General features: G+C 30.6%; 2 protein-coding genes across 2 annotated transcripts; both read left to right on the forward strand.

Moving 5' to 3' along the window:
* Positions 1 to 8,306: 8,306 nt before the first annotated feature.
* HELRODRAFT_163373 (hypothetical protein) lies at positions 8,307 to 11,075 on the forward strand (the record flags this gene model as incomplete). Its single annotated transcript, XM_009027255.1, has 5 exons — positions 8,307 to 8,329; positions 8,662 to 8,719; positions 9,328 to 9,409; positions 9,973 to 10,121; positions 10,182 to 11,075. The coding sequence occupies 5 exons, from the start codon at positions 8,307 to 8,309 to the stop codon at positions 11,073 to 11,075; spliced, it is 1,206 nt and encodes a 401-aa protein (XP_009025503.1).
* Positions 11,076 to 16,145: 5,070 nt separating this feature from the next.
* HELRODRAFT_163374 (hypothetical protein) lies at positions 16,146 to 17,937 on the forward strand (the record flags this gene model as incomplete). The annotated part of the gene is made up of 4 exons (XM_009027256.1): positions 16,146 to 16,238; positions 16,486 to 16,663; positions 16,837 to 16,985; positions 17,044 to 17,937. 4 exons carry the CDS (start codon positions 16,146 to 16,148, stop codon positions 17,935 to 17,937), a joined length of 1,314 nt encoding a protein of 437 aa, XP_009025504.1.
* Positions 17,938 to 18,455: the final 518 nt, after the last annotated feature.

Here is an 18,455-nt window from a genome sequence, read left to right on the forward strand (position 1 = left end):
TGTGTTAGTTAGAAATAATAATTCTTAAGAAGACATGTTCTATATAAATAATGAGCGGGCATACGTATGTACACGTTTGGCTTGGTCGAGTTATTTATGGTATATGTGTTATATAACATAATTTCGTTAATTAACATGCTTTATTTTACAGTGGTACAAAGTCCGTCATGCAATTATTTAATTTTAATTTTTATTTTTATTCGAGATTTTCTGTGTGGTTACTACAAAACGAATGAGAGAAAGAATGTTTTTAATTTTTTAAATATCAGTGGTGTTTTTGAGCGTACATTTCGTGTCTGCTTTTATATGTGCGTGCGTACGTGCGTGTGAAGTGTTTTGCTTGTGTGTATGTGTAATTGTGTATGTTTTGCTGTTTGTGTTGTTTATAAATGCGTGTGTAGTTTTTCAGTTATTATATTTTCTATTCGATCCAACAACTTGTCAATTCATCCATATTAATCCATTCGTCAATTAATTAATTAATTAATTAATTAATTAATTTATATATTCAATCATCCATCCATCCACCCATCACTAATGGTCATCTTTGTAAGCATGTTTTCTCATCACAAGTCGAATGGCTGGTCATAAATTCACACGGTGGAAGAACGATATGGAGTGCTCTTCAAGTAGAGAATGATTTTCTTTGATCATTCTCGAAGGATGTCTCTTGAATGTTTTTGTTCTTCCTGTTATGATAATTATGTACAAATAGCAGTATATGCTTCTATGTACGTGTTTATTTTAGTACAATGGATATACTGCCATGGTTGGGACTTGCTCCAGACGACAAGAAAATAATATATGAATAGTAAACAAGTTTTAAATTAATACAAAAGTAAAATTATTTGCGTATGTATATGTGTATGTATGTATATGCGTGTTAAAAGGTTACATGCCTGCATGCATGCGATCATAGATGAAGGCGTGTGCTTGGAGTATGAGACTTCTCTGCGGCGTGCGAGACATCTGGTTTTTTTCTCCATCACGTTAAATAGTGGAAGCTTAGTGATTTTAAAAAAATAAAATCTGTACCGGTGTGTTCAAAGTTGATCTACATCAAGTTTTCGGGAGGTTCCGTGGTCTGTGTTTGCAATGCGTTCATCTATATTCTCATTCAAGCTGCTGGTGTGATGCAAGAACATGCCAAATTTTATTAGTGAAAAGTTAAAGAATTTCCTAGCGACGGTTTGAATAATCCTTCTCGGGAAACGTGAAAAATGAGAGGTACCGTGTGAAGGTATGAGTGCATCTCCTAAGTTGCATGTGATGCTTCTTTTTACTCTGCCTTCCATTCTTTCTTTCACGTGTGTTATATTTAGGTTTTGTTAAATAGTCTTCGCCTATTAATTATTTTAATGTTCATTGGTTTCTATCTAAACTCTTTTCGTTCTTTCATTTTATAACTTTAAATAAGTTTGTTTTTCTTGCTTTTATAACATTAAAATTTTTGAGTGACGCTAAAAATAAACATGCTTGCGTCAAATTATCCAAAACCAGAAGCGAAGCCATAAAAGGTTTTTGGTTTCAGGCAACAGTTTTAGCGACATTTTTATGCCGAATAGCTGTGACTTACTTAACTTATGTAACATCGAAACGAAACTTCAAGGTATCCAAATTTTTATCCAATTCTAAAAATGCTATTCAGACGACAACGACATGCACTAAAAATGTTACAACTGCATCAACCGATTATCTTTTTTTTTGGTTTTGTTGTTTTTTTGCGAAGTCAGTGCGTTGCATCAGGAGCGATTCAATGCTTGCTTGACTGCAGATGTGTTTGATTAATACAGCTCGCTCAATATTTTCCAATTAATTGAAGCCGCTATTAAAATATACATGAATGTACGTTTGTGTATGCATGCATACATTACGTGTCTCTGCATTGCATATATGTAGGTGTGTGTGTGAAGATGCATGTAAGTGCACGTTTGCTCTGCGGTTGTTGTACGCTTGTTATACGCTTCCATTTATGCTTGCAAGTACGCTTATATGTATGCTTGCATGTACGCTTGCGTGTAAACTTGTATGTCTGCTTACATGTCTGCTTGCTTGTCTGTTAGCTTGTATGCAGGCTTTCATGTTATGCTATCTTGTGGGTATGTAGGTGTTCACATGAAGCTGAACGAGAAACTTCCTGAGTCTACTCAAATGTCTTCACCATTTAACGACTGCGAGTTTGTTTTCAAGATACCGAGCAAACAATGAAAATATGTTGGTTAAATACATTTCATGTCATGCGATATCGTTAGGGTGGCGTGGTGGCTCAATGGTTCAAGGCGCCTGCTTCTGCTACGCTTGGCTTGTTGTAACCGGGTTCGAAAACAAGAAAGATCTCCACCTATCACATGCTCCTTCTGGGATGCGTCGTTTAATACATATTCATATACACTTTGTCTGTTGTTGGTACCTCTGAATTTTTGATAAAAAAGCTTCAACCTTTCTCAATGATTTCAGTCATTAACTTTTGGGAAGGTTATTGAAAACATTGATTTGGCTCAAACATTATTTTATCAGAAATAAATAAAAATAAATTAAAAAATTCTTATCGGTGCCAATTTTAGTTATGTTGGCTCACCTCTCAGCCGCCACTGTTCTTGTTTGCTGGCTTGTAGTACATGATCAATCATATTGACGTGAATAATTATGCATTCTCATCAAAGCCAAGCCATCATTATCGTTCTGTTGCTGCTAAAAAAAATTAGTTTCCTCACTGGTTCATACTTATTTGTTGCGTGTGTTGATTTTCTTCAATGAAACTAAGAATGTATTTATAAAGCTTATTTAACTTGAAATAGAAAAAATTTTAAAGTAATTTTTCGAAAGCCTTTCACTGTAATTTTGTTTAAATCTATCTTTTAAGCTTAAAAACGAGATACACTTCAAAAGTAATGAACATTCAATATGCATATTTTTGATAAAACTTGGAAATTTTTTTTTAATTATTGAATCAATTTATTTATTAATTTAATTGAGTAAAGAGTACAAAAAGATTCTTTCTTGTGTGTGTTTTGTTAAATGTTCCTATCAACCGATCTGTTTGTGCTGCTGAAATGTATTGCATAAAACTTGAAGAGGTACCCAATGGTTGCAGCCCCCTTGCTTACCATTATTTCAGCCCTACAGAAACAAGCATTAGATGACAACAAAATTCAAAATAAGATAATTGTTTCTTCTGGATTGTTTATTTTCAACTTTCGTTGGTGTTTTTGAAGCCAAAGAGCAAATGCTCTTTCTTTCTGTTCATTTGATTGTTTGAGACCAGTTGACTGCAATGCATATTTTACGTTAGGTGATTGTGAATGATGGTTGTGTTTGGTAAAAAAAAAACAATAGTTAGCAAGTAGAAACATATATAACATATAATATAATACATAATAACATACAAAAACTTCAAAATGCTTCGTTGGTCAGTTAGTTAACTTACTTTACAGAAATATTGTTTTGTATATTTTTCTACAGGCTGACCTACTTATTTTTACAGCTTACTACGTTAGAAAACAATTTTTTTTTTTAGAAATGTTTTAAGAAAGTATCAGTTTTGGTTGTTTCTGATTCAAATTCTTCTCTGCTATACGAATACAGCAATAAAACACAAATTTGAAACAAACTTATCTTAATATCAGCAACTGTCACTCTTTAAAAGAACACGATGATGAGAGGAGAGTGTTGGAACGTCGCTTCGGAGCCGTACTAAAACAGAAAAATTACGGGATTTCAAGACCCAATGCTTTTTCCTCACAAAAGTTCAACCCAGCACATACCAGCTAGAGCACATTTGGTCCAGAACAGCTAGCAGTGTATTCAGCTATCCGTCATTTTCAACATTTTCTCGAAGGTCGGCAGTTTACAATAATCACTGACCACAAACCATTGACTCTCGCCTTGCATTCAAATTCTAATCTTCTAACACCAAGCAAGAGAGAGAGAGATCAGACATCTTGATTACATCTCACAGTTCACAACAGACATTTGACATGTGGAGGGAGAACACAACGTCGTGACTGATGCGTTATCACGCACAGAGGTAGCTTCGAGAACGCCAAAAGCAATAAACCTTGAGGAGATGTCGAAAGAACAGGACAATGATACCTCACTCATCGACAACACAGAAATCTCGCAACAACATTAACATTTCAATGGATAGCTATTATTGTGATAAAATATGCTTCAGCTTGCATATGTTAAAAATCTAAATTTGTAAACATTCTGTAGCTTTGAAACAAAATTTGTTGAGGTGTTGCATAACTCTAAAAGTTAAAATTTTGTAGAACTACTGTGAAATAAGTTTCCATGGCAAAAACCGACGTGCTATTGATAAATTGATAAAAATTATGATTGCTTATATTTATGTATATTGCACGTGTACCTATTTAAGAATTTTTTTAAATAAAAAAGTTTAGCTTAAAACAATACAAATGCATTTTTTCAAAAATGTTGATAAATTTTTGAAATAAAAAATTTAATAATTTTAATATTTATTTGTGAGATGCATAATAAATACATCAGCAGCAGTCAATCATTGAAATCAGGAAGACTTGTAAAAGTGTAAACGTGTCAAGCCTTAACATGCATACCTTCATGAATGCATCAACGCTGAATAGCAACATTTTAAATTACGTATGTGGTTGGCTGGTTGGTTGGTTGGTTGATTGGTTGCCTGGTTGGCTGGCTAGATGGCTGGTTGGCTGGCTAGCTGGCTGGCTGGCTGGATGGCTTGTTGGCTGGCTAGCTGGCTGGATGGCTGGTTGGCTGGCTGGTTGGTTTAGAGATTGTTCTGATTTCTTATAACATCTTTAATAAAATAAGTTATTTCTGAATGTTTTTTGCATGTCAGTTCAAATTGTAAGAGCATTTCATTTACATGAATTTGTATACTGTTGTACATACATCACGGTGTACGTATGTTATGTTTGTTTGTATGCTCGTTGTATGTAATTTGTATGTACGTTGTATGTAAATTGTATGTACGTTGTATGAAAGTAAGCAAGACAACAACATTTACCAAAACAGCAGCATAATATTCAAACGATTAGACTTGTTTACATGACTTGCATAGTTTTTTGCATTTATATCGCTCTTAAATGTTTACAAAAAATAACAATTCAAAAATCTATCTGTGTAAAAGCGCTATATACATATATTCAATTCAATTCAATAATTCTTTTATTTAACAAACAATATATATATACATTCAATTCTCAAGACAAAAGTCTCATAATTCTTGTTAGGTCTGACAACTGCAGAGCTCATAACAACACATCGTCTTTACTTTGTTTCAATTAACCTGCCTTTCAACAAACCACACCAAACGAAAACATACAAAAAAAATTATCATGGAATAAGGAAAAAAATTATGGCCAGTTTTTTGAAAAAAATACAATTGTTATCTCTGAAAAAAATAATTAAAATAATAAGGGCTTCCACTATGGTCCCGCACATTTTTGTTGCCTGCACAAGGACCGGCCAAAGCACTGCAACTTCGGCCCAATATATACAAATTTATTTTATTATTGATTGCTTTGCATTTGTATATGTAAATGGACGCATGCATGTAAGTGTGTGTGATTGTGTGTGTTCGTTTGTGTGTTTGTGTGTGTGTTTATGAACAAAATATTTATGTTACATATTGATATAAAACAAATGGAGCAGCTTCATACACTCATGTATAAATATAAACATATATATATATATATATATATATATATATATATACATGTGTGTGTTTGTGTATTTGTGTAATAGTGTTTTGCTTAGGTCTATATATAATGCATGTTTATGTATGTATGTATGTATGTATGTATGTATGTGTGTGTGTGTGTGTGTATGTATGTATGTATGTATGTATGTATGTATGTATGTATGTATGTATGTATGTATGTATGTATGTATGTATGTATGTATGTATGTATGTATGTATGTATGTATGTATGTATGTATGTATGTATGTATGTATGTATGTATGTATGTATGTATGTATGTATGTATGTATGTATGTATGTATGTATGTATGTATGTATGTATGTATGTATGTATGTATGTATGTATGTATGTATGTATGTATGTATGTATGTATGTATGTATGTATGTATGTATGTATGTATGTATGTATGTATGTATGTATGTATGTATGTATGTATGTATGTATGTATGTATGTATGTATGTATGTATGTATGTATGTATGTATGTATGTATGTATGTATGTATGTATGTATGTATGTATGTATGTATGTATGTATGTATGTATGTATGTATGTATGTATGTATGTATGTATGTATGTATGTATGTATGTATGTATGTATGTATGTATACGTACGTACGTACGTACGTACGTACGTACGTACCTATGTATGTATGTATGTATATGATAAGGCATGGTGCTTGCATAATGCTACTACGCGCTGCTTTTCTAGTTGCAGCCATGATGTTGTTAATGTTGTTGTTGTCGTTGTAGATGATGATAACGATGATGATGAGGTTGATGAGGATGACGAAGATGATGAAGACGATGATAAATAACAATGCATGACGATGGCATGAGTTACTCATGTGGGTGATCAAGTAAAGATGAATTGACGATGATAAGAATGACTTGGAAGATGATGCTCGAGTTTATGGTGATGATGAATTCAACCGAGATGATGACGCTAATGTTTCTGTGTTGTTGCTGGTCACTCACTGCATACATTTATATTGTATTGATCAAGAAGATGATGATGTTTATGATTTCGTAGAGTAGTATTGTAATCAATATATAATAATTGAATGGCTACACTGATATTGTTAAGTTATATAATGCACAGAAATGTCTAAAACAGTGACGATGTTGATGAAGATCGTGGTATATTAATGGGAGACAAACGAAAGTATGAAAGGCTGGGAGAATAAAGTAAATGAAAAAAAATCATTTTTAACGCCTTTGAAACTTATTATAGGTGTTTTGTATTGAAAGATATTTTATTATTTTTGGTGCTATCTTCCTCCTATTGTTCCAACATTCTATACGTCTTTCTATTTAGCGTCTACTTGATCGTTTTAAAAATTATTTATTCAAAATAATGGAATAAGTTTTCGAATAATTTTTTTAGGCAACATTATTAAGATGAATGACATTTTCGTAATCAATTTTAATATCATGCTTTTTGAAAAAAAAAATTAAAAAACCAGACTCGTACGATTAAAAATAATGAGACCGCTTTTTGTATGAATTGACTTTTTGTACTTAAGTCGGTCAAAAATCAATTGGTGTAATTTGTAAAAGATAAAATTAGTAAATTGCAATTTATAAATTAAAATTAGTAATATAATGTTGTTAATATCATTCTATTTTCTATACTGATATTTTGGTTAGAAGTTAGATAACTGCGCTAGCTATTATTGTCTCAATCTTAAATGATTTAAAATTTTTATGTGAAAAGTTTAAAAATTGCAACTGTAAGAAAGGTTTTATTAGTCGCACATGTGATGAAATACACTTCCATGCAAGTTAAGTCAGTTAAGGGTTGTTACAAGTTAATAAAGTGTTGTTTATCTTTCCATGTTATGTAATAATAAAAATTGAATACTCATTAATAAATACTAATCCTAACATCGTTAACAACAAACCAAATTCCTGATTTTCGTTTATGGCATACCTTTATCCATACCAGTAGAGAAATGGGATTAGGTTATTATTAAATCAGTCGTTAACGTACTCCCTCTCTCTCTCTCTCTCTCTCTCTCTTTCTTATTCCTCTTCTCTCTTTTTTCTTTTTTTCTTTATATATATATATATATATATATTTATTTATTTATCAATTTATATATCTGTTTATTCAGAGATGTTGCCAAGGGGTGGTTTGGCTTGTAGACTCCCTACAATGAAGAGTTTAGTTAGGGGTAGTTAACATATTTAGATTTCTACAGCTTAATATATGGAAACTCTTTAAAAATTAATTGTTTTGGTATAAAAAGAATTTAAGACCCTATTCCAAATGTGATGAATGGAGAAAGGGCATACCAAGGTTATTGTTGCGCGGTGATGATAGAACGTGTGGAGGAATTCAAATTAAAAGTGATTTCTTTTTTAACAACTCTGAGTTGGAATATATATAATAGGAAGAGAATTTTTATTGATTGAATGTTTATATTTTAGAAAATTATTTCTTTTTTAACCGTTGTCCAATTAAGCTGTTTGTTGTTTGAAAGTTGGGTATCACAATGATTTATTCATATTCATTTGATTCGGCATCAGTAAATTTCGGTTTTTAACTATTTATTTCCGCATTTATTTATGCTAGGTTAATAAATGTCGAATAAACAAAAATGTCGTTGACTTTTTCTAAAAGGTCACTATAATGTGTGTATGTGACTGTGTGTGTGTGATTGTGTGTTTATGTGCGTGGTGTGTATGTGTGTGTGTGTGTGTGTGTGTGTGTGTGTGTGTGTGTGTGTGTGTGCGTGGTGTGTGTTAATTTAACAATCCAACTTAGTATGATAATAATATCAATAATATAAATTATTGACTTTAACACTTGTGCAAATCAAATCAATATTGGAAGTTGATGTATAATATAGTTCGATTGTTTTATATTTGTGTTTAATTTTTACAAATTTTCCTTCACAAACATTAAATCTAAATTAATTAAAATGACCAACATTTTGTTATTTTATTGCACAGGTCCCATCAACAGTTTCAACACTGGCTCGTCAGATTCAGCCTGATAAGAGATTCACATGTTTACTGGCATTAATATTTTCAGTTGCATTCTTCATCATTATTTACATAATTTCTAATGAGTATATTTTCAAGCAATGTTTATCAGAGACGCTAGCGAAAGCTATATGGCAGCGGAAAATAACAAGTGTGTTCTTTTATTACAACATGTTACGATTTCAATATCCAACTCTCATTCAAAATTAAATGCATCAAAAGCGTTGGATCTAAGAGAAAGGGTGGTGATGCCCCTAGCAGAGCAGCCTTTAAAAAATATTTATAATAATTATTATGATATATTATTTATTTTAATTATAATATTAACTTTTCTGATAGCTTAAAAATCCAATTATTCAAATTTTTTACCAAAAATTCCGCGTTGCCTACTTATTTAAACTTTTTGTTGACTGTCATTTTGAATCTAAATTTGGAGTTGAATTATTTAAATTTTAATGAAATCAATTTTTTGGTATAAACTGAGAAAGCGAAAAATGAATTATTACGATTGAAAGAATTTTTCCCCAAAAATGGTGGATAGCATTTCAAGTGTTTTTAAACAAAACGATGTTAAACTTCTCCAACTTATTTTCAAAATCGCATTTAATATTGTTTTTTAATTAATAAAAACAGGGCTGTGTAAATGTCAAGGGATTCTCAATATTCTTAAGAAAATGCCCGACAACTCTTCAAATCGCTATAACGCTGCCTTTAAGTGTGACAACTTTCTCCGCTGAGCATTCATTCCCGCACTATGAATAAACTCAAACGTCGTTTAAGTGAAGCTAAATCGTTTAGCACTAATGTACATTCAGACTTCAACATTGTACCTGAAACTATCATAGACAATTTTGTCATGATAAAAAACCGTAGAATCAATTTGATGTAAATAAATATATATATCTCTTTTAAAACATAACAAAAACATTTTGGAAGATGATTTTGAAATTGCATATCTGCTTATATTTATGATTCTCGTTATCGTTTCATTGTACGTTTAAGAATTCGGTTCTTTAAAAAAAAAGAATTTTTGGTTATTTATTTTTTACAAGAATATACTTGACTTGATTTGTATTATGATACATTAAAATTGCTTGCTGCTAATGTATTTTATCAATATAAATAACTCAATTCCATCAAGTATTTTGAAAATTTTCAAATTTTCAAAAAATTTCCAGATCCGTCACTGAGCATCATCATTCATTTCTGTTATTTTTGGAATTATTTATTATGCGCAAACTAATAAAATAATTAAATCCATTTTATTTTTTTAATCAGATGTAAAAAATTATTGTGACATCTCTACAAATAAAACTTTTATATTCAATGTTGGACGTGAAGATTTGTGTCACAATATAGTTAAAGACTTTGAATATGATTTGAGAATAATAGTTCTTACCTACAAAAGATCAGCCAGCTTGTTAAAGGTTTATTAAAATAATTTTTAATATATCTTATATTTCAACATTTCTTGTTATAACCATCAGCTCCTCCAAAGTTTAAATGCTCTGGAAACAGATGGAGACAGTGTTCTGCTCGAAATATGGATTGACAGATCTATAGATGGTCATATAGATTCAGAAACATTAATAAGTGCTAGAAGTTTTTTGTGGAGAAATGGCCCTGTACATATCTATTTGCAGTCTAAGCACGTTGGAATTATCGGTCAATGGATTTATAGCTGGGTACCTAAGAAGTACAAATTTAATAAATCTAAAATTAGTAAAATGTATCCTTATGAAATTGGCTTGATACTGGAAGACGATATAAGCATTGCCCCTTATTCATACAAATGGCTAAAGGCAGCTAAAAAGTTTTATAATTCGACAAATTACATCGCAGGAATTACTTTTCAAAGTGAAAGCCTGATTAATGCAGAGTCTGGGAGAGATTTTAATCCACTTCCAAGTTTAACTGGTCCAAGTTTTTTCTACAGATTGATTGGTAGTTGGGGTTTTGCTCCAGAACCAAGAGTTTGGTTAAAATTTCAACGGTGGTTCAAAACAAAAACTTTGAAGCATCCTTATGTACCAAAAATTTTAATGACAAGATGGTACCAATATTTTGAATCAATAAATACTACAGACACGATGTGGACAATGTGGTTCATATATTACTGTCATTACCACAGATTAGTCACTCTTTATAGCAATATATTCAAACCTACCAACAAAACTTTCAGATCAAACAAAATTCCTAGAATAAATCAGGTAGCCTGTTTAGCACTGAATAGAAAAGAACCAGGCTTACACTATTCCAAACCAGTCAAGCCAAACACAAATTGTTTAAACTGGTACTGGAGACCAGAATACACTGATTTCAAAAAAGACACGATACTCTTTGGTTATAACGGAAAACCAACAAAAATTGAACTTCTTTGATTTAGCTATCTTGTTGGATTATACAGATAAAATCTTGTTTATTATTGTGCATATTTACACAATATACAAAATTGATCATATTATTCCAAATAATCCAATTTTATAACATTCCATGATTAGTTAAGAATAAATTTGCAACTGCGTGTTTTTAAGCCTGTATATGTATATATTAGGTACCTCTATGTATGTATGTGTGTTTGTTAGAGCGTGTGTCTGTGAAACTGGTGCGTTCGTTTTTTTAACACCAATTTAGACATCCTGCTAGGACATGTGTGTGCATTACACATGTTGTATTTCCAAAAACCATTTTTTTTCAATTGATTTCTCTCAATTTATTTTATCAGTAGAATGATACTAGACAGTCGTGTTTGATGATATAGATTCATCATCTTAGCATTAACATATTTGATATAAACAGAAACAGCTAGACTTTCAATTTCAGCTCATACATAATACCCTTGCGTTTAGAAATTAGACGTTACAAATGTATTTATAAAAAGACTTATCGCATGACAGTATTTTAATTTCATATGTTTTTTTTATAATAAAAACAATACAAAACTGGTCTTATTGTTTTTTGTAAGTTTGTCAAGTTTTTCTTTGTTTGCTCAGAATGATTAACACATAATAATTATTCGTTAAATATAACATAGATAAGGTGCATGTCAAATGGTCATACTTAATGGTGGAAATAAATAAGACAAAAGTATGTCAGACTCATCCATTTTGTTCAATTAGGATTGTTGGCGCCATATATAATTTGTTGATTCTGATGTTAATGCAATCATTCCCTTATTCGTAATAAAATTAGATGGCATTTTGCCTTTGTTCACTGAATAAGCCATAGGTACCTAATCAATATTTTAATGATTTATTTCTCCGAGTGACTTACTACATTGTAACAATTCTCAACCTTTCGTTAATTATTTTTTGGAAAATTTACCTGGAAGTATTCATGGTTTACTACTGTTAAAAATATCAACTGGTTTTTAATTGCTTAAGTTTTTCAGGTTCAAATTAAAACATAAAAATTAATTTGGGTCTCTAGTTTTTGTGGTATGCTTACAAACACGTAATCGATCAGCATATATTCACGTTCAAATCATTTTTATGTTTTAATTATCGAAAACCTTATTATTCAGTTTAATTTTAGAGACCACCAGACGCATAGGATTGGGACGAATAAGGTTCAGCAGCTTCGCGCGTTTGTTGTCATTAAGACTTCATCATCCTAATTGAATGGAATTACGGATATTTTGAACTTATTTTCTGCAATTCCATGAACCAAAAGTTTATTGACATTGCATAAAATAACATACTGATTAACTAAGCAAATCATAACAAAAACTTGTTAAATCAGAGAGCAGCATATATATTAATAATTTTTAAAATTTTATCTCCCTTGAATAATTCTGGAAGAGGATCCAGTGAACACAGAAGACGGACGTGATTACGCGTAAATCTACGCCTCATGCACACTGCACGTAATACGGAGAGGTCTGGTGTATTCAAACCCAGTAACTGCAACAGCAGGATGACAAAGCGCCTCAACCATTAACCAAAGTTAATTTTTACAACGTCAAAGTTAATCTTGACAAAGTCAATATTTCCCTATATATACAACAAGGAGCACTGACGATGATTCATTCGGAATCGAAATATGGTCTTATTTGCAGCATGATTTCGAAAAATAAGTTTGTTTTGAATTTTAATAAACTAAACGATCACCAAAGAACTTTAGTGAGAAAAATCGAAAAAACGAATATTCTATAAATTCTACCGAATGTTTGGCGTTAATATGTTTGTAGTTCGTTTTTTCGATTTTTCTCACTAAAGTTTTTAAAACATTAAAGATTAACTTTGATGTTGTAAAAATTAACTTTGGTGTTGTAAAATTGAACTTTGATGCGAATTAGGTGTCAGGTTTCTTAATTGGCTGGTCATCTTCTTTGGTCTCCTTTTCTTCATCGATAGCATCATATTCTTCTTTGTCACTATTTACGATGCTAGTTTTTATTACTTCTTTGTTTTCGTTGTTGGTTAAGCGCCGGGTTGGAAGTGAGGTTGTCATTTTTTGTTGTATATTTATTTTTGGTTTATTGATGTCGATTAGGACTGCTTCTGCAATTTTAAGATGCGTGTAGTTGATGATATGATTTTTATTGATGATATGCTTAAGAATAGCTTCAACTACCTTGTATGCTGTTGACATGTGATTTCTGTAAACTATTTGGGTTGGTTGGTGTGACATTTTTATTGATGATATGCTTAAGAATAGCTTCATCTACCTTTTATGCTGTTGACATGTGATTTCTGTAAACTATTTGGGTTGGTTGGTGTGACATTTTTATTGATGATATGCTTAAGAATAGCTTCATCTACCTTGTATGCTGTTGACATGTGATTTCTGTAAACTATTTGGGTTGGTTGGTGTGACATTTTTATTGATGATATGCTTAAGAATAGCTTCATCTACCTTGTATGCTGTTGACATGTGATTTCTGTAAATAAAAATGTCACACCAACCAACCCAAATAGTAAAGTTAAACTCCGAATTTATTACAACAATAAAAAGACGTCTCACCTAATACTGAAAAACAACTGCAGTCTTACAGATAACTCTGAGTTAAAGCGTAATCACGTAATATATGAGTTTAATTGCCCCTTTGACGGCTGTGCACGTCAACATGACTCATATATCGGGATTACTACTACCTCATTGACTAGAAGGCTTACGATGCATAAACAGAGTGGTGCTATCAAATCTCATTTGGACTCAACACACTCAATCACAATTAGCCGTGAAATCCTCGACAGCAACACCAAAGTAATATACCAGAACAGCAACTACACGCATCTTAAAATTGCAGAAGCAGTCCTAATCGACATCAATAAACCAAAAATAAATATACAACAAAAAATGACAACTTCACTTCCAACCCGGCGCTTAACCAACAACGAAAACAAAGAAGTAATAAAAACTAGCATCGTAAATTGTGACAAAGAAGAATATGATGCTATCGATGAAGAAAATGAAGATGACCAGCCAATTAAGAAACCTGACACCTAATTTGCATCAAAGTTCAATTTTACAACACCAAAGTTAATTTTTACAACGTCAAAGTTAATCTTGACAAAGTCAATATTTCCCTATATATACAACAAGGAGCACTGACGATGATTCATTCGGAATCGAAATATGGCCTTATTTGCAGCATGAATTCAAAAAATAAGTTTGTTTTGAATTTTAATAAACTAAACGTTCACCAAAGAACTTTAGTGAGAAAAATCGAAAAAACGAACTACAAACATATTAACGCCAAACATTCGGTAGAATTTTTAGAATATTGTAAAAATTATAGTCTATTACCAACATATATATATATATATATATATATATATATAATGCTATATATATATATATATATATATATATATATAGCATTATAGCATAACAATTTCAGCTCATACATAATACCCTTGCGTTTAGAAATTAGACGTTACAAATGTATTTATAAAAAGACTTATCGCATGACAGTATTTTAATTTCATATATTTTTTTATAATAAAAACAATACAAAACTGGTCTTATTGTTTTTTGTAAGTTTGTCAAGTTTTTCTTTGTTTGCTCAGAATGATTAACACATAATAATTATTCGTTAAATATAACATAGATAAGGTGCATGTCAAATGGTCATACTTAATGGTGGAAATAAATAAGACAAAAGTATGTCAGACTCATCCATTTTGTTCAATTAGGATTGTTGGCGCCATATATAATTTGTTGATTCTGATGTTAATGCAATCATTCCCTTATTCGTAATAAAATTAGATGGCATTTTGCCTTTGTTCACTGAATAAGCCATAGGTACCTAATCAATAAACCAAAAATAAATATACAACAAAAAATGACAACCTCACTTCCAACCCGGCGCTTAACCAACAACGAAAACAAAGAAGTAATAAAAACTAGCATCGTAATATGATGCTATCGATGAAGAAAAGGAGACCAAAGAAGATGACCAGCCAATTAAGAAACCTGACACCTAATTCGCATCAAAATTCAATTTTACAACACCAAAGTTAATTTTTACAACGTCAAAGTTAATCTTGACAAAGTCAATATTTCCCTATATATACAACAAGGAGCACTGACGATGATTCATTCAGAATCGAAATATGGCCTTATTTGCAGCATGAATTCGAAAAATAAGTTTATTTTGAATTTTAATAAACTAAACGTTCACCAAAAAACTTTAGTGAGAAAAAACGAACTACAAACATATTAACGCCAAACATTCGGTAGAATTTATAGAATATTGTAAAAATTATAGTCTATTACCAACATATATATATATATATATATATATATATATATATATAGCATTATAGCATAACAATTATTATAGTGATTTAGAAGATGACTGTGTGAGAACCACTCTGTTATTCATTATGACAAATAGGTACATAAAATTCTATGTATTTGACTGTCTGACTTTAAATCTTTGAAAGCCTGCGTTGTAGAATCTGCAACAGACTTTTCATCTAGCTAAATATTGTTATTCAATGGATGAAACATAAAAACAGTAATTTTATTAAATCACTTTGTTATGTTTATTTTTGTATTGTATTGTTTGTATTGTTGCATTGATTGTTATGTACATATCTGTATTGTTTTTGACCAGGTTAACGAGGTTTCATGGGTTTCATGGCCTCTTAAGAACGAAATTAATAATAGCCAAACACGCATAATTCGCCCATCACCAAAAACTCAACATTTAAAAAGCTGTAAACGTTTGCTCAAAAGTAAATTTTGATGTGACATGAACGCGTCTTGTAGTAGTATGTAAAGCCGGAGTCACAATGGTGTGAAGTAGTTAAATTGAATAATAAATTAAATAAAAGTAACACAAAATTTGAAAGATTTGTGTCTTATAAAAATTGCCTGTATTCATTCAATAATTGTGATTAATATTATGGAACTAATCTAATAAATGAGTTTTTGTGGTGACAAATGTATTTTAAATTGCAAATTAATATTGAAAATGACAAACCACTAACTAAAAAATAATGAAAAACTGGAAATTAGCCCATTTCATATCGTTTGTTAAGCTGAAGAAGATAAGCGCAATCAAAAATTTTTTGCCACATCAAATTTTAAATGTGAGTAAAATACTAAATAAATTTTTATTCATTGTTTAATTTAATGTAATATTAATTTAAAATTTAACAGTTAACATTCAACTAATTTTAATATTGTATGATGATCACTTTTAAAACACCTGTGCAACACAATGAAGTTATGAATTAGAAGTTCATGTTTTGTTGGCTTTATTTTTTATAATTAACGTTTATCTTACAAATGGTTTAATTCTTTAATTAAACCATATTAATTAATATATTATTTTAGATCTTTTTTTTAAATTTACTCATCAAGATTCAACCTGATAACAGATTCACATGTTCACAAGCATTAATATTCTCAGTTACATTCTTCATCTTTATTTACATAATTTCGAACAAGTATACTTTCAAGCAATGTTTGTCAAAAACATTAACAGAAGCTCTCTTACAACGAAAATTGACAAGTTTGTTGTTTAATTTTATTCAAAGTGTTATTTAATAATAACAATGATTTTACAATTTATCTATACTTTGAATGTCATCCAATATACATATATCAGTTGTCAAATTTTTTTGAAATTAATTATTATGTGCACCTTGAATAAACTAATAAAGTTTGTTTAATTTTCTTGATCAGATGTAAAAAATTATTGTGACACCTCTGCAAATAAAACCTTTATATTCATTGTTGGACGTGAAAATTTGTGTCACAATATAGTTAAAGACTTTGAATATGATTTGAGAATAATAGTTCTCACCTACAAAAGATCAGCCAGCTTGTTAGAGGTTTATTAAAATAATTTTTGATAAATCTTTTAGTAACATTTTTTGTTATGACCATCAGCTCCTCCAAAGTTTAAATGCTCTGGAAACAGATGGAGACAGTGTTCTGCTCGAAATATGGATTGACAGATCTATAGATGGTCATATAGATTCAGAAACATTAATAAGTGCTAGAAGTTTTCTGTGGAGAAATGGCCCTGTACATATCTATTTGCAGTCTAAGCACGTTGGAATTATCGGTCAATGGATTTATAGCTGGGTACCTAAGAAGTACAAATTTAATAAATCAAAAATCAATAAAACGTGTCCATATGAAATTGGCCTAATACTGGAAGACGATATAAGCGTTGCTCCTTATTCATACAGATGGCTTAAAGCAGCAAAACAGTTTTATAATTCGACAGAAAATCTTGCAGGAATCACTTTTCAAAGTGAAAGTCTGATTATCGCAGAAACCGGGAAAGAATTTAATCCACTTCCAAGTTTAACTGGTCCAAGTTATTTCTACAAATTGGTTGGTAGTTGGGGTTTTGCTCCAGAACCAAGAGTTTGGTTAAAATTTCAACGGTGGTTCAAAACAAAAACTTTGAAGCATCCTTATGTACCGAAAATTTTAATGACGAAATGGTACCAATATTTTGAATCAATAAACACTACAGACAAGATGTGGACAATGTGGTTCATATATTACTGCCATTACCACAAATTAGTCACTCTTTATAGCAATATATTTAAACCTACCAACAAAACTTTGAGATCAAACAAAAGTCCTAGAATAAATCAGGTAGCCTGTTTAGCATTGAATAGAAAAGAACCAGGCTTACACTATTCCAAACTAATCATACCAAACACAAATTGTTTAAACTGGTACTGGAGACCAGAATACATTGATTTCAAAAAAAACACATTACTCTTTGGATATAATGGAAAACCGACCAAAGATCAACATTTTTAATTTTACTATCTTGTTTCTTCCTTATAATTGTTTATCATTATTTTGTATGCAATGTACAGTTGTTATTGATAATATTCAAATTTATCTAATTTTCTATAATTTTCTAGCATTTATATAGTAAGCAAAAAATAAATTTAAATCTACATGCCGATACATGTATTTATGTAATTTGATGTATATTTATGTAGTTGTTTATATATATATATATATATATATATATATATATATATATATATTTATGTATAAGTATATATATATATAAACGCTCGATTCGATGAAAAAAAGTTATTACAAAAGCTCATCCAACGTGTAGATATCATTTATATAGAATAAAATAAATCCTACAAATTTTTAGCTTTTAATTTATTAATTAACTTTTCACAAGTTTTAATCTTATCTTCCAGTTCGCGGAAATTACTTTATTTAGAGCACAAGCTAGATGTTCAAAATTATTATTTATGCACGATTTTCGAGATCTTGATCAACGGCATCAGTTAACTGGAACAAGAATAAAATAC

The sequence above is a fragment of the Helobdella robusta genome, assembly GCF_000326865.2.
Source record: "Helobdella robusta unplaced genomic scaffold HELROscaffold_5, whole genome shotgun sequence".
Lineage (NCBI taxonomy): Eukaryota > Metazoa > Annelida > Clitellata > Rhynchobdellida > Glossiphoniidae > Helobdella > Helobdella robusta.